We start from the raw sequence: 26175 nt of genomic DNA on the forward strand, positions 1-26175 counted from the left end.
AACTTTGGTCTTAGCCCCGCTCAGTCCTTTCAGAAAATAACTTTATTTTCCAAGCTGAGGCAAATTAAAGAGCCATCTAGAACAGGTAAGATATTATTTGCTTCATAAGACCTGTACTGTCACTGCGGAGCCAAAGAGGCTAAACAAGTGACGGCAAGAAGATCCCCAGTTCAAGTCAGACTTTGGAGGCCTTCGTGAGTGGATTTTACCTGTTTCTTATGATACTTTGGTTTCCTCCCAGTCTACAAACATGGACAGTATATAAGGCTACCTGCTGAATCTAAACCCGCCTGATGAATTTTCTGGTTACAAAAGTTTCAGTTCTGTATGAGAACATCAAAAAGGACCAATTTCAAGGCGTAGGTGTTTGTTCCAACGTACAAAAAAACAAAAGTGCAAAAATGTACCAATTTTCACACGACCGTACTTGTGTCTTGTTTCCGTAATATGTGATGCCAGCTTACAGAAGTGAAAAAAACAACCATGCATACATAAAATAAAACTCTTGACTGCTTTGAAACTACAGCTCATTCCTCTACAGCACTTAACTAAGTGTGCACAACCACACTGCAAAACCACAAGCAAGTGCAAGTTGAAGTCAAGTTACTGTTATCTATATGAAAGATCGCACAGTGGAAACATGAAATCTTACTTGCAAACTAATCGAAACCTTTGATTTAGGTTCACTGTCAGCACACTAAAGAGTCGCGTTTGATCCTAAATGTTTACCAGAAATAGGGTTTAATTTGCTAAGCTAAAAATGAAGCCACTGAGGTCTAACGAGTGTATAATTACACCTGGCTGGGGAAGTTTTGTCTGGATGTGTGAGGACGTCACTGCTTTATTCACAGAGACAAAGGCTGATGCAGCGGGGTGGGGGTTCACAGGGGAATGAGCGGTTGTGGGAAGCATTAGTCTTGTATTAGGCGTCAGGGATAAAAGGGTAAATAAACAGAAAAGAAAAAACACAAAGACTGAAGAAGTGTGTGTGCGTGTGTGTACCTGTAGTATCATCAGCATCTGTATGATGGAGGGGGGCACTCTGGCTCGGGGTCGGGACAGCGCCTCGTCCAGTTTCAGGTTCAGGGTGATGATGTTTCTGAAGTGGAGGAGAGCCAACTGTCGCACCGACGGCTCCTTTCCCTGAAGACGAGCACGAGCACGTGTCACGGCGCTGAGGCTGCCGTCAGCAGAGGAGTGTGTGTGTCGGAGCACGTACCTGCACAGGGTAGAAGATGGCCTGCAGCATGGAGAGAACGTCACAGAAGAAGAAATCCCACGTGGCAGCCAGAGAGTCCAACAGCTTCTGACCTGTGACACAGCCAGGATGATACAGTAACTCGTTAAAACTCTCCTTTTTCTTCCCAGAAAAACCCCAGCATTAAACTATTCAACACACAAAACGTTCACCTTTAAAGCGGAATTTGCTCCTGGACCCTTTGTAATCATAACAATGGCTCTGTGAGTTTCTGTGGTTTATCTCAGGCTGAATTTCTCTCTGACATTTCTGACGCTGACGTAAAGGATCACTTCCTGTCTGGTTTCTGTGACAACAGTGCTGAGAATCAGTCGGCAGCGGCTCCTGAGTGCAAATATCAGCGGGGCAGACATTTATTTCCTGACTCTCGAACTCTAAATTCTACAATTTGCATTACATTTTCTGTGAGAAAAGACAGATATATGTTGTTTAATATTCGTTTTGTTGTTTTATTCTTCTGCACAAGTTGTTTTCTTTCCCGCGTGTTGAGTTTGTGTCTAATTAAATTAATAATTAAATCAGAGAAACGGATGTCTCTCGCGCCCACATCCACCTCCACCAGAAATGGGAGTATTTTTAATTTTAACTGTGTACAACAGGTACACAGTGTTCTGGGTTGATTTTCTAACTTGATTGTAAGTAATATTTCTACAATAATACTCCAAATTAACAAAGATAATAAAGAGAAAAATAACTTTTGTTGAATAATTCTAGAACTATAACACTGGAGAAGTGGCGCGTGCATCTACTGTATATTTACCACTTTTGCTTTAAAGCCCCAACCATTACATTCAGAGGCCACATAATTAGTTAAATTACTTACAGGTGGATCCTCTTTAAGTGTAGATGAAGTTAAATAAGATGCAAAAAATGTCCCGTTGGATATCTCTCCTGTCTTCTGTTCAGGTCCAGTCTGTCTGCTACTAGCTGCTGACTGATAACTTCTCTTTTAAATTAAAGTCTCACAAATGGATTTTTAAATGGAAAATCTCCACTGTGGACACAGTTGCTGCACGCTCTTCCTGCATTTGATACGATCCCGAGTTGGCAGCAGCCGTATCGATGAGCTACAGCCAGCAGCATGTGTCTGATCACTGCTGATATGAGAAATTTGTCCCATAACTGCAGATAAGTAAAAAACTGGGAATGACTCAACAAAAATCCTTTTAAATTTCATTTAAATATACCAATATAATTGTAAAAAACACAGAACAAAACAATACACACCACCCTATGTAATTAAGTCAGTTACATTTTTTTTTTTTTTGAAAGAGGAGCTACTTTATGTGTTGAATGATTTTTTTTAAGTAAGTGGGGCTGCGCTCACCTGCAATCAGTCAGTCAGTGGGAGTGCTTGAGCGAACATTTTTGTCATTTAAAAGTGCCTCATAAAAAGGTGGCAGAAGTGCAGCAGCAGAGAAAGTAAAATGGTTTTTATCATCTGCTGCTCTTTGTCTCAGTCAGAAAAACGTCCTTCACAGAGAGATAAAGCCGTGTTTCCCACAGCTCAGACTAATGGTTAACTCATGAGACATTTTATTTTCCTTCTGCTAATCTTTATCTGAGACTAAACAAGATAAAACACCCAATCAGATTTAAAGGCCAAGCATTCCTTGAGTGAATGCACGTTGCCCGCCAGAGTTTTGATTGAACAGGTCTGCTTTTGGAGCATGTGTCGGGAATGACTCTCAGCTACTACCACAGCAAATATTAGCTCAATAGTTGTAAAACTGACTCAGTTGTAGTCGTTTTTGAGTTGGCTAAGGTTGATTAGCTGTAGCAGCCATCTTGAACTGGACTAATTCAAAACATTTTTCAGATGCAGATGAAACACAGCTGAGAAGAAGATTTCTGTAGAAATCTTTTCCATGTGCAGATACACCTGCAGTTAAAGCACTTTCAGTTTTAAGAATGCAGATGTTTAGTGGATTTCTGTTCCATTTCTAAAACTCACAACCTAATGATTTTAAAGTAAACGCTGGTTGCTGTTTTTTTATCTTTACTATAGTAATAAAAACAGATATCCTCCTCATTAAACGTGTGGACGTGATTCTGTGTACCTTCATAGAAGCGGATCTTGTCTCTCAGTATGACCATGCCCTTGGTGAGCAGCTGGTTCTGAAGGTACTCGGTGAAGAATGAGCCCAGCTCGGTCTTCAGCAGCTGCCTGGAACACACACACACACAGGTGCACACAGGTCAGGTGCTAATAAAGCATGAGGAGACACACACACACACGCATCGCTGGCGATACCGCGATAAAAGCAACAAACCAGACGGAAAGAGATTCCATGTGCAAACTGCAGTGTTTGAACAGCAGCAGAATCAGGAAATGAGGAACGCTGCGCTCGCCGAGGCCGAGCTGAGGCAACGTGCGAACATTCAAATAAAACAGCTGATAAAATGAGAACACAGATAAATATTACAGCTCTGATGTTCAGTACAAACACTGGGACTGTAAAAGCTAAATCTGTCTTTCTTCAGACGCCAAACAGAGTCACGTTACGCAACGTGACGGTGGGTTTATTTACGACCTCCGGCCACGTCAGGTTCCAAGAACAACTACTGCATACGTGTGTATAGGTGTGTTTGACAGCTCTGTCTCCGCCGCCCACAGCCACACTGAAAGTAAACAAAAACACACGGCGCTGACCCCTTCTGTGACCTCAACCTGTCATTCCCACTGGGATCACAGCGTCACGGCGGGAATGCTACAGTGAATGTTACCGTGCACAAGTTAGATTTGACAAAAAACAAGACTACGTTCAGAACTGAAAATTTGCAGGAAGAGCGAACTGTAACTGAGTCAGATATGCCTTAAACACAAAGAAAGTGAAAAGTTCAGCGCGCCCGTGACAGAGAGCTAACCTGACACCTTCGTTCAGAGCGTAAAGTTCATTTTCTCCCAACTCCTTCCTCTGGAAAACCGAGATCACCGCGTTGTGGATGCTGCGGGAAAAACACACAAAACAAGCGTTTAGACTCAGAGAAAGGCAGAAAAACGAGCAGAAACTGATAAATCCATTCAGAGGGAAGCAGACTTGTCGAATGAGTATGAGTTTGTCTGTTAGCAAAATAGTTCATTTACTACTGGACAGGTTTGAATGAAACTTTCACAAAGTGATGTTTGAATTCACATTTTTAGCTGATTACTTTGAAGCCAACTAAATTCAACAGCTAGTGGATGTTAGCAAAGACAAAAATATCTCTAACTCTGACGATTTTCAAGCTGCTGGGCTAAAATTTGGTGTGGCAGTAGCTGAGAGTTATTTACAACACAGAGCAAACGAGCTAACAAATCGCAAAACATTGTGCAATATTGTGTGAGTTTGTACATAACATTATTTTAAAGATTCAACCAAAAGTCACTAAGTAAAAAAAACACTCTTGCAGAAAAGGTGGTGAGAATATCCATCCTTCAAGGAATGCTACGTTTTGTTTCCAGTGCAAAAAACTTCAGGATCAGGCTATAAAAATGTATTACTTAAACATGAAAATCCAAATATTCGAAAGGTTTAATTTAAAGGTTTTTTTGTAGAAAGGAAGTCCCACTAAAAGTAAAATCTTTAAACCTAAAAGAGAGCAAGAGTGTTTTTACAGCAAATCTTTTGCTCCAACCACACAGCAGAAACAAGCAGGGTGGAATCTATGATGAAGAGAGGAGTGAGGGGCAAACAGATGGATAAAAAGAGCTGGCGATTACATGAATATGTGTGTTTGGTATGTTTCCTGCTCATAGCACACATAAGAAGCTCTAACAGACTGTTTTTTGTTTTTTTTTTTGGTTGATGCCTCAACAGTCCAGAAGGGGAAACATGTTTAAGAGTTGCAACAAGTTCCCATCCACACATGAGAGCACAGCACTGACCTGTTCCAGGTGGCGTTGGCTCCGGCCCTCCTCTGCTGGGTCCCTTTATCCCTGCTGGACTCCTCTGACAGCCCCCCAGCCGCTCCTCCCTTCTCCCCTCCTCCTCCTCCTCCTCCTGCTGAGCTTTTCGAGAGGTCGGTCAGGCTGGAGGACGAGCCGGTGCCCAAACGGAGTTTGTTCTGCAGGCTCCTTGAAATCCAACAGGGTGGAAAAAAAAAAGAGAGAGAGAAAATGTATAGGCAGAGGCAGAAGCAGCCGGGTCCCAGAAAATGTTGAAGAACTCGATTTGATTCATGCAAAAACTTGAAAATGGTGGGAAAATGGAGATAAAAGGTTTTTGCCTTTTTGTTTTGTAGGCTATAAAAAGAGCGGAGTGAGCAACAGTCACAATAGGGATGAAAAAGACAAGCCAGGAGGAGTGTATAAAACATACATACTTGGATTGTTCCCCATCTAAAAGCTGTATTACAGAAGGTTCTAAAAGCCTGAGAGCATGACTCAAACATCAGATCACTGCTGCCTTCAGGGTACATTAAAGACATCGTTGTTGCTGCTGTCAGACCTGAGAGGCTCGCAGAAGTGACTGAACTTAAACTCCTTAAACTAAAACTTCTTTACATCTTTCAGACCAGTCAAATCACGCGCGCATCAGTAATACTTAGTCCAGTAAATACAAAGGTATCATGTATCCCCACTCCATGGCGCTGTGCGAATCACTAATCTCTATGCAGGGAGCGCCTCCGCCTCACCGTTTTTGTTTCATTCCTTCCGCTTTTTTTTAAGAAGAAAAAAATAACGCCCAACTTCACTCTTTCTCCTGCTCCCTTTGCCAGCCTGTGCCAGTTGGCCACCATGTGACCCGCAGCGCTTTTGTGCCAGGCGAACAAAGGGACCCTTTGAGGTTCAAGGGCTGCCGAGAGGGAGGGGAAGAGTTTAAAGGTGTTGTGTGTTTCACGTCGTCTTTCCCTCCGTGTCTCAGTGTCTCCGTGTGGTGGCCAGGAGAGACACAACCTGTATTTAAGCTGTCATATCCTGTTTGTCCAACTAACTGATCCCCGTTCAGCTTTGATGATGAGACAAGAAACTGGAGAAAAAATTAAAAGAAGAATGGATGAAAAAATAAAAGCACATCCCCCGCTTGGCTTTCAGTTTTAGACTAAAATAATCTTATGTTGTGAAATGACTTCTAATTGTTTCGTTTTGTTGCAATCACTGCAATAAAGCTGTTTCTGTAACTCTGACACTTCTGCACCCGTCCACAGGTATGTTGGTCCAGTCCTCGTTAGCAAGCTGCTCCAGCTGTTTCAGGTTTTAAGAGTAACTTCTCCAGACTGCATGTTTCAGCTCCTTCCACAGATGTTCAGTAGGATTTAGATCAGGACTCAGAATGCCACTTTAGTTCTTAGCCATTTTTAGTGTTTTTAGCTGTGTGTTTTGGATCAATATCTTCTTGGAGGAGATGTGACCTACAACTGGAACCAAGCTTTTTGACACTGGGAAGCCCATTTCACTCCAGGATGCCTTGATAGTCTTAAGATTTGATTGTATCCTGTACAGATTCAAGACACCCTGTGCTAGATGCAGCAAAGCAGCCCCAGAACATAACACATAACCAAGCATCCTCCTTTTTTGGGTCTGTGAACACAGAGCCGACAGGACTCGTTGCCAAAAAGCTCCTGGTTTGTCTCATCTGTTGGATAGACATTCTCCCAAAACCTTTGTAGCTTGGCAAAATGCATTTTGGCAAATTTGGTGTCTTTCACAGTTGTCTTCCATCAAGGCCACTTTGGCTGAAAGAGACTGATACAGATGAACCTTGACCTTAAAGTTACTATTTGAGTTATCCATCTCTTCAATTTGTCATCAATTTCCCTCCTGGGACGACATCCAGGGAGGTTGGCTACAGTCCTGTGATCCTTAAACTTCTGAATAATCTGTGCAGCTGTAGTCACAGGAATGTCAAGCTGCTTGGAGATGATCTTATAGCCTTTATCTTTAAGATGGTGGTCAATAATTTTCTTCCAAAGCTCCTGAGAGAACTCTGTCCTTGGCTTTCCGTGCTCTTTGTTCAGTTTGGTACACTCCATAATACAGGTGACTGCTTTTCACAATTTAAATAGGCAGACTGACTCAGAACAAGATGAAGCCACCTGTGATGCTGTACCTGACAAACACACACACACACAGAGACACCAACACTGGCAAAAACATTATCGCCCTTTTGACAGCGGGTAATAAAAATAGAGATGAAGAGAGAAGGTGTGCTGTGGATCCTTTTATCAACTCGGATCTTAGTTCAGCTCCACATAAGTAGGTCAGAGTGAGAAACAAGAACCCTGGTCTGACACACACACCCACACACACAGAGTTAACATCCAAATGAGTTTCCAAATTCTCTCAGAAAAGAAGCTCAGAGTTGCACTCACACTTCAGTTCAGTTTTCTCCTGAAGAATGAAAGGATTCAGAGGATAAAACTGAATCAATAAATACTGACGCTCAGAATAAACACAGAAATTCCATCACTGTCTTGGAAAAAAAAGGGGGTCTCTTTTTCTACATTTCTGTAAAGCTGAAGGGGATCCGATGTGACCAGGAAGTAAAAGCTTTAGGTTTTTGGCCCCCACTGAACAGGAAGCCTGCAGACTAATAACTAAACAAAGGAGGACGAGTGAAAGCATGATGATGTCATGCAGGAATGAACGTTCAGCAGTGTGTGGGCTTCAGTTTGATCCACTTCTGTGTGTCTTAACAGTGAAACACTGTGCACTGACGAGACCTGTTGGCTGAACAGTGTGTGTGTGTGTGTGTGTGTTACCTCCTAAATGAACCCTCCCGTTCCATGTTAGCCTTGACAGTTAGCTAATGACTGCTGTGCAACTGCAACCAACGAAGCAGCATCTAAATAAAACACATACAACAAGTTTATAAGAAAAACAGACATAGGATTTTGAAGTAATCAAACTTAATGAATTAACTAATATAATAACACAACTGGAGCAAGTGTATTTTCTGGGAGAATGCACACTGATGCACACTTCACTAAACTGAAGTTTTTAAATTGAAACGCCATCACAATTCCTCTATGAGGAATTAAACTGCACACACAGTTTCATATTTAAAAAAGGGATAGAAGTGACAAAAACCAGAATTCAAACCCATAAATCCTGAAGGAGCTGAACATTTTCATATATGAGTAGTTAAAAGCAGGCCTGAAACAGTTACAATCAAAACAAAATGTTGGTAAGAAAGTCCAAACAGTAGGAGAAACGGTGTGAAAGTTAAATTCTGGTTCACACGTGAACAGGTTTTTCACCATCAAATATCCAGGTAGCATCAGACACGATGGCTGTCAGGTTGGGTTTAGATCTGTGCAAACAATGTGACTTTTTTTTTTTTTTTTTTTTCCCTTTTATCCACCGTTACAGGCGTCCTGATTGACAAGACTCAAAGGAGGACGTGTATGAAGGTTACAGGAGCGTAAAGAATGCCCACAGGCTGAGACTCCCGTCTGCCTAACAAGACACCGTGCTCTAATCGAATTACAGGAAAGTAGCTGAGACGGACATCTGATCCCACCACGAACTCCAGTGCCCCCTGCTCACCCGTGCGCGGGCACGCCGGCAGAATGGCACGCGTTTCCGACAAATCGGACGAGGCAAAGAAGGGGCTTTGTGAAGACCTCCAACGGCGTGTGGTAACCAGATAACAGTTTGGCTCCTCAAAGCTCCCTCTGTGTGTGTGTGAAGAGCTTCGGCGTTTCTGTTGTGGTTTTAGCTGTTTTTGGTCGTGAAGCGTGCGAGGTGTGTTGTGTTGTGGGTGTGGCGGGTCCAGTGAGGCTGCCACGAGGCTCTGAGAACCATCCAGTCATCATGAAGCCTGTGTCACCGTGCAAATGACAAAATACAGTATAATCTGCAGCTGAGGTAGTTCGGTCAGAGGAAAAACATCCTTCATGTAATGACTAAGTTAAGGAGACTACAAAGTTCAAAATCATTATTATCACCTGCCACCAACTAGTGAAACAACAATGTTTCTGTGTGTGTGTCTGTTAACAAAATATCTCATGAAACACTGAATAGATTTTAATAAAACTTTCTGGGAATAATAACTAGATGCACCTTTACAACTGATTAGGATTTACAGCCAATCTGATTCAAGATGGCTGCCACAGCCATTTGACCACAGAAAACACATAAATGGTTACAATTCAGTCAGTTTTACAAACATGGTGCTAAACTTTACTGTGGTAGTAGCTTGGACCCTTTCACAACACATACTCAAAGTGCAACTTGCTGCTGCAGATCTTTGCTTAAAACCTTAGCATTAGCTGTTGGAGTCAACCCTGTTTGTCTGTTAGCAAAATATCTCGTGAACTACTGGATGGATTTTAATGAGGCTCTTGGGAAGTAATCACGGGATGTGCTTCTACAACTGATGACAGTTTGGAGTCGATCCAATTCAAGATGACCGCCACGGCTAATCAACATTAGGAGACACTAAAAGGGTTATAACTCAGTCAGTTTTGCAGATATTGAGCTGAAATTTGTTTCATTTGCAACACATTCTGAATATGACAACTTGGGATGTCGCCTGAGATTGTCTAAATTGTTCTTTTCAAGTTTTGCCCAAAACGGCTTCGACTGTCATTCCTCAGAAGATGATCTAAGTGTAAAACTCATGAAAGGTGGTGGGAGGAAGGTCAGCTCAGCTCAGAGAAGCTGACCTCAGGCCAAACAGGCACGACCTTTAGTGCCAAAGCTAATTGGAAGCATTTAAAAACAGGTGGAAACACCCACAGCGGTGCTTCGGTGCCTAAACTTGACCCCTCTGGTGCTCCAGGTTCCTGACGCTCTGCTGAAGGCTGGGTTTACAGAACTCTGGGAGCGGTTCTCCTCAGCATCTGTTCAGACTTTCATGACCAGACCCAGGGAGTGAAAGCAGCCTTCATTTAAACCCTCCTCCTCCTCCTGACTTTCTCTTAGCAGCAGACAGTTTACACTGGAAGCAGATATCAGAAACTGCTCTGCTTAAAATTAACACCCATAATCTGCTTCAACTGGAAAGCACACACACACACACACACACACACACACACACACACACACACAGAGCTTTCTGCAGCAGACAAGTGCTAAAATAAAAGTGTGTAGCAGCAGCTTTGGCAGAAACCACAGATTAGAGGTGGTCTTCCTCTGAAAATAAAACCATCTGAACTCTGAAAAGTTGGACTTTTTTAGTTTTCTACTCACTTCTCAGACGTCTTTGGTGCTCCCTGTCAGAGCAAAACGCTCTCCGACTTCAGCGTCCAAACAATAATAATACTAAAATAAAAGAAAGAGTTTCTGTGCTGACTCGAAGCTTCTTCCGCGCGAGGAAGGTGCGCACGTTCGCCCCGTCTTCAGAGAGCGAGAATCCGCGCGCGAGCTGTCAGTGCTGCGTTCACTGTCCGCGAGGAGGGAGGAAGTGAGAAACGTGAAACTGAGAGAGGCGGTGTGTGTGCGCGCGTGCGTGTGTGCGCGCGCGCTCAGGGAGATTCTGACAGAGTGGAGAAAAGTAAGTTTAGCTTTGAGGTTTCATCCATTTCGGAACGTGACGTCATTTTCACCTCAGATGAACCAGTTCTGACATGTTAACCAATCAGCAGCAGAGTTCATCTGATGAGTTAGTAGTTTTACCTCTAATTTTAGCCCCCCTCCTGTTTCAGCTCCTTGAACTTGACTCATTCCTTCTGAAGTCCCACCGTTATTTGTTCAACACAGCAAAGCCCGAACCATCACCGCTCCGCCGCCGTGCTTTACAGCTGATATGACTTGTTTGAGCTGGTTTTTCCAAACCCCCAGAGGTGCATTGAATGTTGAACCTGACAGACCTCTAAAAATCCTTCAGATTCTTGTGGACAGACCTCATAAAAAGGTAATGAGTGACAGAACGGGTCAGAGGAACATTAACTGGGTTGGGTCACCTTCATGGAGGTGTTTGTAAAATAAAAGATGCCTGGTAAAACTGGGTTTTACTTGCGTGCTGTTGTATGTCTGGATGAGCGGAGATGCTGGCAAAATTAAGATTGCATCTGCAGGAATCCATTTTTAAACTTTTAGCTCAAGAATGGAAGGAACCCTATGCTATCATCTCACCTGCCTGACCTAAATGGGGCGTTTGATTGCAGGTCGGAGGCCATCTTGTCACCAACACATTACTTTTATTTCACAGTAAAACAGTTCAGGTCAAGCCAGCTGAAGACATTAAAGCTCTGAGTGGGAGCTGCGAGGATGTGGTGACTTCAGAGCCAGCCGGCGTGGAACAAGTGATCTCTTCTGTCCGGGGCGCTCTCAGATGGCTGCATCAACCACAGCTAAATGTGTCACACACTCTGCTGCCTGCACAGGCTGCAAACAGCTCCTCGGCTGATAAGGCATCACACCCCCGCAGGCGAAACGCGACGCTCTCTCTCAGAGTTTATAACTCTGGCCGGTCAGGGACACACACATACACACACAGACACACAGGTTGTTGTTCCAGGTAATTAAAGCGGGCTCAGGCTGGACTGACTGCTCAAAACCTTCAGGCTCATTTTAGACCCACACTGATTCTTACACTAATTAAGATATAATACATGCAGGAATTAGACCAAAACATCTCCAAGATTTTAGCTCTTTCTTTAAAAATAACTTTAAATGGTCAAACAAGTCAACATTTGTCTGTTTGCTCACTTACTGATTAGTAGAAATAACTATGTAAGGGCGGGGAGGAATAAGGAACCAACCTTTGCTTTCAGTACCTGTGGAGCAACAGGTACAACTAAACAAACTCGGCTCTGATCTCTCATTAGGAAAATTATCTCTGTTGCTTCCAAACCATATCTGCTGGATTAAGATCAGGGCTTTGATTTTGGTCGTTTCAGAATAATTCATCCTAATCCCGACGCTCACCGTGTTTGGACATGTCTGCCTGGGCAGATCTGTGTGTGGGAAACCACGACGGGTTGTTTTATGCACAAAATGCGCTTTATAAATAAAGTTTGATTTGAACACAAGCTAAAATCTGTACTGAGGCATGTTAGGTGAGACGTATGGAATCATCACAAACCATGATCCTCCCTCCACCACCATGTTTTATAGGTTCTTTAAAGTTTTTATACTGGACTGTAATGGATGCCTTTTCCCCTGTAAACAGAACATTCAAACTGAAAAGTAATTTCCCCAGTTTCGTAGCTTATTCTACCTTATTTTTTTACTTTTTACTTATTTTTTACTTATTATTTCTACTTTTTGAATCTCAGGCATTAAAATAACTAATAAAATTCACACCGATGCTGTTCTGCTGATGGTGGATTTGAAGCCAATATGAAACTCTTTTAAAACTAGTCGTCCACTCAAAGCTGACATTTTATGAATTAAAAAAGACAAAATCTAACTTCAAGTGTTCATTTTAGACATTTACAAACTCGTGGACAGCTGAAATGAATCAGAAATCATGAAGTTGTATTTTTGACAAAAAGGGAAGATATTTTTATACGTGGAACAAAGTCAGAGGGGAACAAATAATTTATGATTTTAAAGCCCTTAAAACTGTGTTGAAGAGTTAAAATCCTGTTTGTTTATGCCCCATCTCCTCTCAGTTTAAACAGACATAAATCCTGGCTGACACGAACAAGCACACACAGGATACACAAACTGTAATCTGGAAAAAAAAAAAAATACACACATAAACACACATCTTACCCCCAAATGCCTGAACTACATAAATAAATATATATATAAATATATCCACACGCAAGATCTGCAGACTAACTGCTGCTATTTAAAGCTCTGAGCCACGTTCATCTGAGCAGCCGATGAGGAGGAGAGAAAAAAAAAAAAGCTGCTTTGTGGCCAAAGAAAACATTTTGTCTTCTCCGGGTGCCGACCTGCAGCTTTTTATCCTGCCCCGTCTTTTGGGTTATTTTAGCTGTTCATCCAAACGTTCAGCTCATTCAGGACCTGGCTGCTAGGACTTTGGGGTTTTGTAACTTTTTCTTACAAATAGTCCCCCCCTTGAAATACACAGATCTCATAGATTCCTTCTGCTTCTGCAGAGTTGCTTGATTTTTATCTTCTCATGCTGCTTTTAGCTTTTAGCTATTGTTCTGCTATATTTAGCTATATTTATACTTTTAGTTTTGAAGTTAACCTTTTGATGTTTTTAACTTCTAGTCAGCCTTGTGCTAATGCACTTTTAGCTAGCCTTTTGCTACTTTTAACTACCATTATGCTACTTTCAGATTTCAGCTAGCTTTTTTTTTTTTTTTTTACTGCTTTTAGCTACTGTTCTGCTATTCTTAGTTTTTAGTTAGCCTTTTGCTACTTTTAGATTTCAAGTTAACCTTTTGCTGCTTTTAGTGAACATTTTGCTACCTTTTGCTTCGAGCTAGCATTGTGTCATGTTTTTCTACTTTTTGCTACTTTTTACTTAATGTTTGCCTTCTTTTAGCTTCACCTGCTCAGTTTCTTCTTCGGCCCTCATCGTTTTCACAGAACAGAAGGTTTCTTTAGTTCTGCTTTTTGCAGAAAGGTGTTTATTTAATACTGAAGCTCAAACCACATGAAAAGATTTAACATCCCCTTTGAATCATTAGGACACACAACGATTTGATTATAAAACAATTTTTCCAGGTTCAGCAAAGCAAAAAAGCTTGTTTTTACATCAACTTTTGTTTGTAGTGCCTTTTTAGGACGAGTAAAGAACAGAGACGACCTGCCTCCACCTGAGGGGAACGATCAGGGCCGACCTGTTTGGACCCTGAGCGAAGGTCGGCGTGATCGTTCTGCTCCACGTCTGTCACGTTCAAGCTGCAGCTGCAGCTTGAATGTCTCATCGGAGGACAGCTGAAGGGAACTGGGAACCGGCTTTATCCAGGGAGCGAGCTTATAAGAGGAGAAAAGATAAAAAGAGAAACCAAGTTAAACGTCTCTGTGAAACAAGAGCTGCAGAACATCTAAATGAAATCAGGATTATGGAACAACAGATGTTTAAAGTTGAAGCCAGCCTTCGCTGTGATGAGTGGAGATCACACATTAACCCACTTCACTTAAAACACTAACAGAATGAATGAATGAATGGCTTATGCAACACATTATGAAACATTTTTTTAGAAAACCAAAGCTCATCTTTGGAAGCACGAGTTCCAGAGAGCCGAGGAGCTGGAAGATGGCTCCTCCGAAAGGCAGCGGGACATTTGAAGTCTCATCCTTTTAGGGAGGAAAGTGCCAACAAACCCCCCCCTACCCCCCACCAAACAACACCACCCAACAAGGATTTCAGTTGGCATCATTTTAGAAATCAATCTGATGCTTTGCAACACAATAAGAAACTCTACAGAACTCTACAGGAAATAGCATGTTTGCAGAAATAATAATAAGACCACCCCCTAAACTATTAATGATCACATAGTAGTTAATAATAATTATAAAGTAAAAACTTCTAACATTTTCAGAAAAAAGAATGTAACTTTGAATTTTATGGCAGCAACGTGTCTAAAACAGATGAAAGATTTGGGTTGGTCCAGCAGAAGGCTTTTTCTACCCAGTCCTCCTACTGACCTGTTGCCGATTAACCTGGTTAGTTACGAAATGCTAAATTATCAGGATTTCATCTCCTCTTTGTTCATCTGATCAGGCTTCAATCAGTGGAGTTTAGAAACATGAGAAGTGTATCTTTAAGATAAATGCTTTTTTCCTGTCACGTCTGGCATTGTGAGAAAGTTCCACAAGTCGATCGAAAGCTGAAATAAGAACAACCACTTCCTGTTTGCATTGCTGAGAAAAAAAGAAAAAAAAAGAAGAAAATCACAGTTTTCGGGGTGTGTATTTGTTTTATACTGTGGTAAGAGCTCACACTGAGGGTGCAAATAAGAGCAGGATTTTTCTGAAAAGGAAAGAGAATAAAGTGAAGAGCTTTAGGAGCCACATGGAAGGGGTCAGGTTGTATAAAAACACATTTATGCAGCAGCCGACTGTCTGGGTCAAATGTTTTGCAGATTTCCTATTTTGTTGATTAATCAGGAGATAATTGAGTTTATTGCCACTGATGACATGAAACAAAATGTCAGTTTCAGCTCCAATATCTGCCTAAAATATCCGTTAAATAGCTTTAAAAAAATAACAACATCCAATCAGATCAGCATAAAACTTTTTAAAAATCTAAATATTCAGATAATTGAAGATTTTATGCAGATGTATCATAGATCTGTGTTTGCTAACTTTTATATAATCCAATGCAGTATACGGTCTGTGCTTTCGTATGTTCACCCATGCAGACATCATCTTTACCCCCCCCCCCCACACACACACACACATCTCAGAGCATTGTGTGATTCATTTCCTCACATAAAGCCCACTGCAGCACAGTAAAATAAGTCCGGAGTCAAAACTGAAGGATCAGATGAGGGGACGATTACTGAAGAAAAACAGGGCTGAGTTCCTTAAATAACTGCTGCCATCCTCTCTTATTTTTGTAAGAAACTTGAGTGACTTTTGCATATTTAGGCTCTTCAGGGCTGTCTTCTCGTACGTCTAATTTATGGTGGCTCCTCGCGTCTCCGCAGCAGCAGCTGTGGGGCCACATTTCTGCAGAAGAACAAAACAAAGAAAGCTCTCCAGCCGAGAAGCGCATGTGTGATTCGGCATGTTTTCCCTCGACGTCTCCTGGTTTCATGTGTGAAGAAAACACCACAGAAATGAGTCGACTTCATGTGCTTGGGGAAAACAACAAAGAGGACTGCAGCGAGGCCCATAAATTAGCTGAAAACAGTAATTAGTTTAGGGGAATTTCGTGTGTTATCGTGTCAAGCTGCTGTTTGTTGTTGGACTGAACCAGAACGAGACAAGACGAGCTGATGGAAAACAACAGTTGGCCAATAAAATGTTATTTAATGGTGTTGTTGTGGCAGCTCCAACGCTTTGTGCTGCACTTTTTTCTTAATTTACTCACTACTGCCAGGAAAAGGTGAAGGCGGGCGATCATGTTCTTGCCTATGTCTGTTAGCAAAATATCCCAGGAACAACTGGATAAGTTTTAATAAAACATGCCTTTACCTTTCAGTGGTTCTGTCCTGGTTTGTTTCTGCTAAGCTGTTGGTTTTTACCATGTTGACACAACAAGTTGCACCTCACTGATCCCTGCCCGTCCAGGTGACGCCTGCTGGAGCTGGTAGGTGAAGTTTTGGTTAAAAACATGTAGACACTGAACACACGAGCCCACATGAACAGGAAACACGAAGCCTGGTTTGGAGTGGAAACAGCAGTAAACTTTAACTTCTTAGATAGTTTTTTTCATTTTTCTGTACACTTTTTGCTTTCCAATTACGTCGGCATAAAGTATGCCATCTTAGCTGTTCATGTACCGAAACCTTCAACTCATTCAGGAGATATGACTTTTGGTTTTTCTGACTTTTAGACTTTTCAAAACATTTAATTTTATTTACAAATATTACCCCCATAGAAACACATTAAGATCTCGTCAATTCAAAAACACAAATCAACATTTTCTTTGAAATCTGCTTTAGCATACTTGCTCTGTTTTAGGCTTCTTATAGTATTTTAGCTTGCTTGCTACATGTAGTTTAGCTAGTGTTTAGTTACTTTAAGTTTGTGTTTTGCATCTCTTGGGTTTTAGCTAGCATTTACCTTATTTTGGCTATTTACTAGCATTTAGCTATTTTGGGCCTTTAGCTAGCATTTTGCTTTTTACTAGCGTTTTCCATATTTAGCTGGCGTTTTGCTTTCTTTGGCTTTATACTAACATTTGCTTTTTGGGGCTTTTAGCTAACATTTTGCTTCTTTTGGAAGTGTTTTGCCATTTTGCACATTTAGCTCGCTTCTTTATGCTTCTGCTCCTGTAACATTTCAGTTTAAGCTTGTTCAGACACTTCAGCAGTCATTCAGCCCTCAGCTTTCACTCCGTTCCTGTAATTAAGATTCTTCATGTGTCGTCAGGGTCCTCCTCTCGTTTCTTTCAGCAGGTTCGGTTAAAAAGTTTTGCTCCTAAGGATGTAAAAATGTCTTAGGCTCTCCTAACAGCTTCTGTTATCAGGCAGTTTTCATATCAAAGCAGGAAAACCATTCTGTGGATATTTATTGTGTTCGAATGTGGCAGCAAGTCTCGTTTTCCTTCCTCCCTTCCTTCCTCGGCCTGGTTTCCAGGGCAGGCCGAGTTCTTTTCGCCGTCTCCATGGTGACAGATAATGAGCCCTGGTTCACACCTCACAACAAGCTGTTTCCTGATTACAATCTGAAGCAAGAAACTACTTCATGGTGCGGATAACGGGAAGTGGACCGGTACAGCAAATCCTGCTGGCGTTGAAGAGAAGCCAGGCGGGTGGTGCGGCCGTGTGGAGGAAGACGAGTACTGCAAGAACACAAGAAGAAGCAGACTCACCTGGCTCACTCCAATGCCGAGTCGAAAAATGATCTTCGGTTTACTTCCCTGTAGAGCACAGGTGGGCAACCCTGGTCCTCTAGGGCCACCGTCCTGCATGTTTTCCTTGTTTTTCTGCTCCAACACACCTGATTTAAATCAATAGATGATTAACAGGCTTCTGCAGAACATGAAGAGGTGTTTTAACCATTGAATCAGGAGTGTTGGAGCAGGGAAACAAGTAAAACATGCAGGATAGTGGCCCTTGAGGACCAGGGTTGGACACCCCTGCTGTAGAGGCTCGTCGGCCTGCAGCTGATCTTCAGTTTGAAGGTTGGCCCCAAACCTCTCCCAATCAACTCATCACTTCCAGGTGTGCCGAGAGGCCACCTGCTCACCAGAACTGTCAGATTTGATCATCATTTAGGTCTCATTAGAACATGACTGTTTTTTTTTACGTTTAATAGTTATTTTACATTTTTACCTTACAACACAAAAATGGATACAACTCGGTCGGCGTTACAGATATCGGGCTAAAATTTGCTGAGGTCGGAGCAATTTGATTTATGACTGAACTGATGAGCCAGTGGCTAGTCCGAGCCGGAGGGGTCACGATTAAAGTGACTTCCTGGCATTTTAGAAGAAGTCCAGTCTCAAACACCATTTCAGGAACACGTACTTCGCCGTCAGTCTCTCATTACCCGGCTGCTCTGGCGGAAATATTTGGGCGCCCCAAGATGTACCACACGTGCTACAACTAGATGCTGCCGCCGCTGCTGCTGCCACTAAACGATCTCTTTAAAAGGAATAAAACAAATGTAGAACAAACATCTGGAGAATATGAGCAATCAGGACGTAAATGATCAATGATTTATCTGCACCACTGAGGTTATTCTGCTGCTTTCTGAAAAGGTTCAAGACACTAAATCTGAATATGAGAAATACACACACACACACACAGTATCTTTAAAAAAGTTCCTCTAGAGCAACTTAGACACCAAATCAATCTCATCTCCTGAATTCATTTAAACAACTTTATTAAGTTTTTACAAATAATGTAACAAATTTCATTGTGTTGTAGCGCAAAGATTTATTTATTTTTTATTCTTTTTTTTTTTACTTGAAGCTTGAACACTCTATACTTAGTGCAAAACATCCCGTTAAAGGCGGCCGATGACTCTCTGCGCGCAGTTTTGTTGTTTTTCGTTCATTCGCTCAACTACTTTTGTAAAATGTTCAATATAATACAGGGATCAACAAAAAAAAAATTAAAGAAAGAAATTAAATTACAAGTTTTTTCGAGACTTTAAAACGGCACGTAAAACAAGCGAGGCTTAAAACTGTCGATAAAAGACGAGGGGAGCAGAAGGAGCACAGAAACAAAGAGCGGAGCTGTTATTTCACAGAAGATGGCAAACGGAAACGTCAGGATGAGCTCGGTGTGCGTCTGCAGGGCTCCTGTTGATCCCGAACTACAGCTCTTTCTTTAATTTCAATCTCGGCTCTTCGATTGCGAAAGATAACTGAGCGTTAAAGCCATAAACCCCAGCAGATGACTTTTAGTTGACTGTAAGCTAAAACAACTTCAGGAGATGACCCGATAAAAGCGGCTCCAGTTTTTCAAATTAAGAGTCCTCTAAACTCTACAACTTCACAATAACTGCACCCGCTGATATTATTTTCTGAAGTAAACCTTCTAGATCACGTCAGAGTCTAATCACATTTAAATAATGCATGAAGTTTTATTCACCAAGGACAGAAAAACACCAGAAGGTCCGTCGAGGCTCGAGCCAAAGCAGCTTTAGTGAACAAAAATCAGGTAAATACACTTTCATCTTTTTACTGACAACAAGTCAAATGGCACTGTGTGTTGTGGCATCGTTGAGGGTCGGGAGGAATACTGAAACTCAAAAATTCAAATCAAAGTGGCTCAGTGATATTTCACAGGATGCTTCTGAGTGTTTTGTGTTTATTTAAAGAGTTTGAAGCGAAAAAAACAGCTTTGAGGAGAGGAGATTTGGGTTTAAGTCGTCATTTTTATTTTTTTGAATGAACAGGTTGCGCAGTTTAGACCCTGACAACTCCCCCCCCCCAACCAACTAATAACTGTTGACATTACTTTAAGCCAAACTTTGAACCCTATTTGAATGTCTAGAGTTAGTTTTCTTTTAAACTGCCTGCTCATAGTTTGAACTAAATGTTTGCTCCGAATCAGTGAAGGAATCAAAGCCCAGACTGGACCCAAACGAATGAACTGATCCGAGTTCAGTGGAACACAAACCGGACTGACATGTTGGTATAAAACCTGCGATTAAAGGCGGGGTCTGAATGGTGCACCTGTAGGTTTGTGCCTCTTAAGTACAGAGTGGTCCAAGCTTCAAATACAATCTTGAAAATCTCCCCTCCGCTAAAACTGAAACACTGATGACAAAAACAACAAAAAAGTAGCCATCTTGGTTTGAACGGCAGCAGAGCGAGGGTGGGTTTTGTCACCTTTTCATTTCACACTGCTTCAGCTTCTCCACCAACCAGATCCAATCATCATCTTCAAATCACAGGAAAATAAAACTTAAAGGAAAAATTCACACCCATTCTGCAAACTTCAACCCAAGTCCTCAACCCCCCTCCCCCCCAAAAAACCCCAAACAAATAAAGCAACATGAAGGATGCAAGGCACTAGAAGTGCCTCTGTTTTTAACCAGAGGCTCTAAAGAGGAGAAGCAAAGAGGGTGAAAATAAAACTTTTGTTCAAGTACGATAAAATGGACTCCATTGGTTTCTACATTCACATTCATCCAACAAAAACCAGGGCAGGAAGGGAGCAGAGCGGCTGTTTAAAGTGTCTGATATATAAGTACTGTCTGAAGAAAATAAAATAGCTAGCTTTTATTTATTACTTAAACTATCCTGCCGTTCACTCAGGGATGAGGTCCTTTTGACTTTCAGTTCGCTCTAATTGTTATTGGTAAGGCTTCGTGTCGTTTGGATATGATCAGAGGGCGCTTATTGAGAAGGAGTCATCAGTTTTTCACATTTTGATAGAAAAAAAATAAAATCCACTGAACTGAAAGTAAAAAGACCCCACACTGAACGCTTGTGTGACCCTAAAACTAACGTTGTCCAACAACATTTAGCTAATCATCAACAAGAATAATCACAGTGTCTCCACATCGTACAGCGATGTGCACATAGAACAGGTCCATTGACAGAACACGACGTTTTTGTTTTTTGTTTCTTTTTTAAATAGAATAATAGTCATTAACATTATTAATGTACATTGCAACCATTTCAACCCAAACGTTGAAACCGAACTAGTAACGACAGTAAGAAACAAGGCAGAGTTTATGAGTTACTCAAACTGCTGCTACACCTCCGACCGTGTGAGTGTATATACACGTCTGTGTTGGTGTGTGTGCAAGTATGTGCTTTTATCTGAATGTCTCATGCAATCTGTGTGTGTATCTGTGAGGCCAGCCAGCAAAACAAACCCAACACAACCAAAATAAACAAAAGAAAAAAAAATGGAATCATCATAGCTGACATTTGAGAAAATAAACAGACAAACTGTACAAGGACTCTGATTATATTCTGATAACAAGGCCACTTTTCTTTTTTTTTTTTTTTTTCCTCCGCTTCCGCCCGTCAAGGGTTGCTGCTGTTATTGCTTCAAACGGTGGCAAGAGGGGTGGAGGAAGAGGCGGAGGAAGAGGTGGGCTCGTGACGGTGAAGGGGCGTCTCAAACGGATGGGAACACTCCGACGTCCTCCTCGTCTGCCTCCTTTCCTCCATCCCTCCTCATGTCGTTGAGTAGTTCAGGAGAAGGCAGGAAAAACAGGACAGAGCAGAGAGGTGCTGGGCTCCACGCGTTCCTGATATGCGTCTGTTTGACGAGATCTCGCTGCATTTTGTGCTTTTAATCTTTTCTGTTCGTACTTGTCGTCAGTAACTGTAATTTAACTTCTTTGTATTCAACTAGGTTTTGGAGCTTTAGTCAGAAACTCTGCTTCTGTTTAATGAAACCGAACAATAAGCCTCTACTGTGTCAATCTCCAGCTCCATCCAGTACTCAGGCAAACTTTGTTGCTCCTTTTAAAATCTTCAAAAAAACGGTAGAGTTTTAAATTCTGAGCAAAGAGGACAATCTGCAAAGAAGTGTTAAACAACTTGCAGAGGGAACAATTATTTCTTTAGACAAATTTCTGTTCTTAAACATCCACTCAGCAACGCTCCTCAGCGCTGCGACCTTTGCCGACCTGTTATCAGGACATAGAGCATGATCTGGAACAAGTGCAACCCAGCTGGAAAAGCCAAAGCACACAAACAGCTGCAGACACCAATCCTGCTCTCTGCCAGAGCCTCTTTGGCCTTTAAACGTTTGATCATTTGGTTGACTGCCACAAGCCCAAAGCGGGGAGGACTGTGTTGCTGTGGAAGCGGAGATGGGCGGATTTTATTCATCCATCCTGATTTCTTGCCTCCGATGCATTTGGTTTCTCTGTCCAACATTCTCTCCCCCAGCTCCAGAACCCTCCCCCACCCACCCCCTCACAGCTGTCCGACTGAGCCGCCATTTAAAGCGGCCCTCGGGCCAGACCCTACGTGGTTCTCAAGTTGGGCCCCCCTGGGTTGCTCACTGACTTCTGGAGAGGGTTGGGACGGTGGAAAGCCTGGAGAGGGCCCTGCCCTGGGACCTGGCCCTGTTGGGTGGGGTAAGGGCCCAGAGGCTGAGACGTGCTGACCAGCAGGGGATGAGCCGGAGCTTGCTGAGGGTTGGCCATGCTGTGAGCCGGGCCGCACCACTGCGCGGTGTAGGCGGCAGACGGGTTGTAGGAGATGAACTGGGCCGGCTGGAGTTGGGGTGGAGTGGAGGTGGCAGTAGGGTGGCACAGGGAGCTCTTGCGGGCAGCCAGAGAGGTAGCGCTGGTGGGGTTGGCAGGGAGGTGGGCTGATCCTCCCATGCTGCTGGGACAGAGCTGACTGGGAGCAGAGTACTTCCTGCACAGACTGGCAGACTGGGTGACCTGTTTCAAACACACACCGTCATTCGTTCCGACACAATTAGGAACTCATATTTGTTATTGCTGAACACTGATCCCATAACAAAACTTAGGTTATTGAAAAAGGAAAGTGAATTCTGAAACCATGAAAAAATATTCATCTTGGAGGATTCTAACTTCAGCGGAGTTTGTCTCAGTCAATAAGGGACATTTGTAAATGTGCTGTGAACTTTCTGAGATGTGTTTACCATCTTAGGGAAGCAGATTAAGTCTGCTGCAGAGACAGGTTTGTTCTGTGTAAATGTCTCCCTTCTTGTAACCTTTTGAAAGTGATCGTCAATATTTCAGCAGGCTTTCTGAAGATTTTCAAGCTTCTCTTTGAATTTCAGCAGCTTGTTTGTTCACTTCCAAGTGAAGCTTGTTAACTCAGGATCTTTCTTTTGCTTTTTTTTTAATTACAGAATTTAAAACAAATATATGTATAATCAAGTGACGTGCAGCATAACTTTAAAAAAACAACCTTGATGTTTGCTGTGCTAAAAGAGATTTTTAGAGGAGGTAAACTAAGTGTTAATTTGGTGTGATGTGGTGTGTTTTTACACTCACCTCGTAGCTGTGTCCCTGTGTCGGAGCCTGCTGCTGCTGCTGTTGCTGTTGCTGCTGCTGCTGCTGCTGCTGCTGCTGCTGCTGCTGTTTGGCACTCCTCTTACCCTGAGAATGTCACGTTTTAAATAAGATATTTACTGTCTGAGACCAACTGAAGAAGGGAAACTTTTAAACAAGCAAAGATTGCTGTGGTGATGTAAAGAGCAGACCTTGCAGGTAAAAAAAAAATGTGCTTTTAACTTTTTAATTGTTAAACATTAAATAACTTGAATTACTTAACTGTTTAAGACGAGATCAGATGGGATTAATGTTGGCTAATTTTGCTGCAGTATAATAAAAACATCATGGGAACAGACTGTAGAGTCAGAGGTAATGTAAACACTCCGTGTGCCAAATGGATACAAAGCCTGAAATTTGTTTTAAAGGCATCTAAATCCCAGAGGGCTTTGGCTGTGGTTTGTTTACACCACTAATCATTTTCCCTTTTAATAAACATGGGTTTAAAGGGTTAGATTATTTAATTAATGGGTCGTCACCTCCTGTAAACGTAGATTTCCTGCGCTCAATTTCTGCTACGATCGACAAAACGGGAGCAAACCTGTGAGAGGTTCATGGCGTCTCGGGCCCAGTTGTCCACCAGCTTATGGAGGTCATCGGTGAAGGTTCCCTTCCGCTGGTTGGGCGCCGGCATGTTGGGCACCAAATACTGGGAGCCGCCCTGGCTTTGATCCAAAGCACCTGAACCGCTCACAGCGTTGGTGCTGTTAGTCCCTGTGGAGAGAGACAGAAAGAGAGAGGAGAGAGGAGAGAAGCGAAAAAAAAAGAAGAAAGGATTTGAGAGTTTGTTCGCTTGGACGGAGAACTGAAGCTGATGTTATCGGAATGAGGGTGGATGCAGGCCCGGTCTTAACCATGAGGAGAGCAGAGGCTGGTCAGCTCGGAGTTTTAGGGCAGGTCAGCATGTTGACGTGAAAATTAACAGTTTCATTTTGATTGAAAGAATGATGATTAAAAAAAAATATGCTGGAGTAACATTTGAATTTCAGAGCAGGAACTAAAGAAAACCATGAGAACAGATGTTGATCCTCACATCCACACCCACTCCCTCTAACAACCATCTCTGAGTGGTAAATCCATTCTTAAACATTAGATGGCGCTCTGACCCTGTACTTTTTCATCAACCATCTACAAAAAAAACATCAACCATTGCACAAAACTGCACACACTGCAAACTGGCCAGGGTTCCTGCAGGTCTACAAAGGCTCATAAATTTATTACATAATTCAAGTGCCTTGATCTACTCTGTTCCAAGGCTCTTAACTTATGATGGTGAGAGCCAAGAGGAAACTACATCACTACACACTGATACGTTCACACACACAATGACTCTCAATCCTGATAATTAGGACCCCAAAATGTGTTTCATTCATTCAAATCAGAACTCAAAAGGCAGAGACAGAAGGTTGAGCAAAACATTGTGATATAACCGTTTTTTCTCTTTATACATTTATATAAATATGTACAGAAAAGCACCACAAGTTTCAGCTAGTTACGAGGAACTAATGCTGAGCTTTTGGGACGAAATGAACCCAGAGCCATGCTGACACACCAAGCATGAGTGTGAAACTACTGCACCATCTGTTTACATCAATTAAAACACGGGGGGGAGGGAAAAAACAAACAAAAAAACCCTAATGTGCAGGGTTGCAGGGAGAGATAATCTGGCAAAAGATTCATAGGGAACAAAAAAAAAATGGAGGAAAATAAGAATGAGGAGACGCTGAGTCATGAGTGACTGCAGCGACATGGGATTGTGGACAAGGTAGTCCGGACCACAAGCCATGTCATCGGAGGAGGTGACAGAAACGGAGGCAGAGGGGTAAACAGCTGCTCAGGTGTGTGACCGTTTATTTAGATGAGTGTGTGTTACGTTAGGGAGAGCCTGTAGGAGCATGCAGTGCCAGTCTTTAATCTACCATGGAGGGATCATGTCAGTTATTTCAGTCATTAAACTCATAAAGACCAATAACTTCTCCACCAATGTCTACATTAAGGTTAAAAGCTCGTCGTGGACTCAGAAGCTGAAATAACTGAACTGAGCTGATGCCAACTGGAGACATGGGTCAGACTTAACTCCACACAGGGCAGGAGGAGGAGGAGGAGGAGGAGGAAGCATTGGCAAGCAAGCTAGGAGGGTGGGGAGGGGGGTGAGCGGAGGGAGGAAAGATCAAAAAGAGAGATAGTTACTACAGAGCTGGTTGCAGGGGCAGACTTTTTTCACCATCTTCCCTGTGGGGCCGGAAGACAACGATTGGAGGATTGGGAGAGAGTCAGAGTTAAACCCCGCCCACATCACCCCACAATCAAACACATGGCATCTGATTGTTAGAACTGGATGTAATCAGTAAACAATATGTTGGATGTTAGACTCCCCAAGAGCATCTTAAAGCCTGTCACCCAGATTCAAATCTGCCTTTTTTTATTTTTTATTTTTTTGCTTTTTTCAAAAAGTCCAAAATATTCGACTTGCTTCACGCTTTGCGGCTCTTGTTTTGTCTGCGTTTTGCACCGTGAGAAAAACTTATCAAAGAAGTCCCAAGACTTCTATCTTTATCTTAGTAAACAACTGAGAAAAGATGTTCTTAAACAGGAAAAACTGAGACAAAGATAAACCCAAAGCTGTGCCTTTAAAAGAACAGCAAAAATCAAGTGAACAGACCGTTCACTTAGTCTCAGCATATAAATAATTTCCAATTAAAGGCTGGCTTGTGATTGTAGCTTTAAGATGCTTTTTTGGGTAACAAAACACCAGGTTGTGATGTGATTCTGTGTCCTCTCAACAGCTCAACAGGGCTGCACCAGAACTGGGTCCAAGCCTGTCAAAGTCTTCTTGTCCCAGAAATTCCAGTCCAGGCAAGGAATTTCCATCAATATGGTCAAATGTGTTTAAAACAGAGGTAGTAACGAGCAATAACAAGTTACTAAGACCCAGGTCTGTCTCTCTCCCCTCCGGGAAGGGGAAGTGATGGAGGGGCAGGTGGGGGGAGGGGGG

The 26175-nt window shown here is 42.4% G+C and overlaps 2 protein-coding genes across 17 annotated transcripts in view; both read right to left on the minus strand.

Annotated features, from left to right (window-relative positions):
* LOC108235102 (proline-rich protein 5) overlaps positions 1 to 10641 on the minus strand; it is a 22952-nt gene extending 12311 nt beyond the window's left edge. For 6 of the 9 annotated variants that reach the window (XM_037981154.1, XM_037981151.1, XM_037981152.1 and 3 more), the window contains exons 1-7: positions 10377 to 10641; positions 7943 to 8025; positions 5127 to 5324; positions 4127 to 4207; positions 3319 to 3425; positions 1220 to 1311; positions 1003 to 1143 (exon numbers count right to left, since the gene is read on the minus strand). In XM_037981154.1, coding sequence (XP_037837082.1) covers positions 1003 to 1143; positions 1220 to 1311; positions 3319 to 3425; positions 4127 to 4207; positions 5127 to 5324; positions 7943 to 7968 — 645 coding nt within the window. In that variant the 5' untranslated portion in view covers positions 7969 to 8025; positions 10377 to 10641. Of the gene's footprint in view, positions 1 to 1002; positions 1144 to 1219; positions 1312 to 3318; positions 3426 to 4126; positions 4208 to 5126; positions 5325 to 7942; positions 8026 to 8729; positions 9132 to 10376 lie in introns of those variants that run through there. The other 3 variants (XM_017414890.3, XM_025005655.2, XM_037981155.1) reach the window with 3 other exon arrangements.
* Positions 10642 to 18554: 7913 nt separating this feature from the next.
* The window catches only part of wnk1b (WNK lysine deficient protein kinase 1b), a 75235-nt gene continuing 67614 nt past the window's right edge, over positions 18555 to 26175 (minus strand). For 7 of the 8 annotated variants that reach the window (XM_037981234.1, XM_017414811.3, XM_037981236.1 and 4 more), the window contains 4 exons: positions 25371 to 25412; positions 23722 to 23894; positions 23124 to 23228; positions 18555 to 22541 (listed from right to left, as the gene is read on the minus strand). In XM_037981234.1, coding sequence (XP_037837162.1) covers positions 22116 to 22541; positions 23124 to 23228; positions 23722 to 23894; positions 25371 to 25412 — 746 coding nt within the window. In that variant the 3' untranslated portion in view covers positions 18555 to 22115. The remainder of the gene's footprint in view (positions 22542 to 23123; positions 23229 to 23721; positions 23895 to 25370; positions 25413 to 26175) is intronic. The other variant, XM_037981237.1, reaches the window with a different exon arrangement.

The sequence above is a fragment of the Kryptolebias marmoratus genome, linkage group LG18 (genome assembly GCF_001649575.2).
Source record: "Kryptolebias marmoratus isolate JLee-2015 linkage group LG18, ASM164957v2, whole genome shotgun sequence".
NCBI lineage: Eukaryota > Metazoa > Chordata > Actinopteri > Cyprinodontiformes > Rivulidae > Kryptolebias > Kryptolebias marmoratus.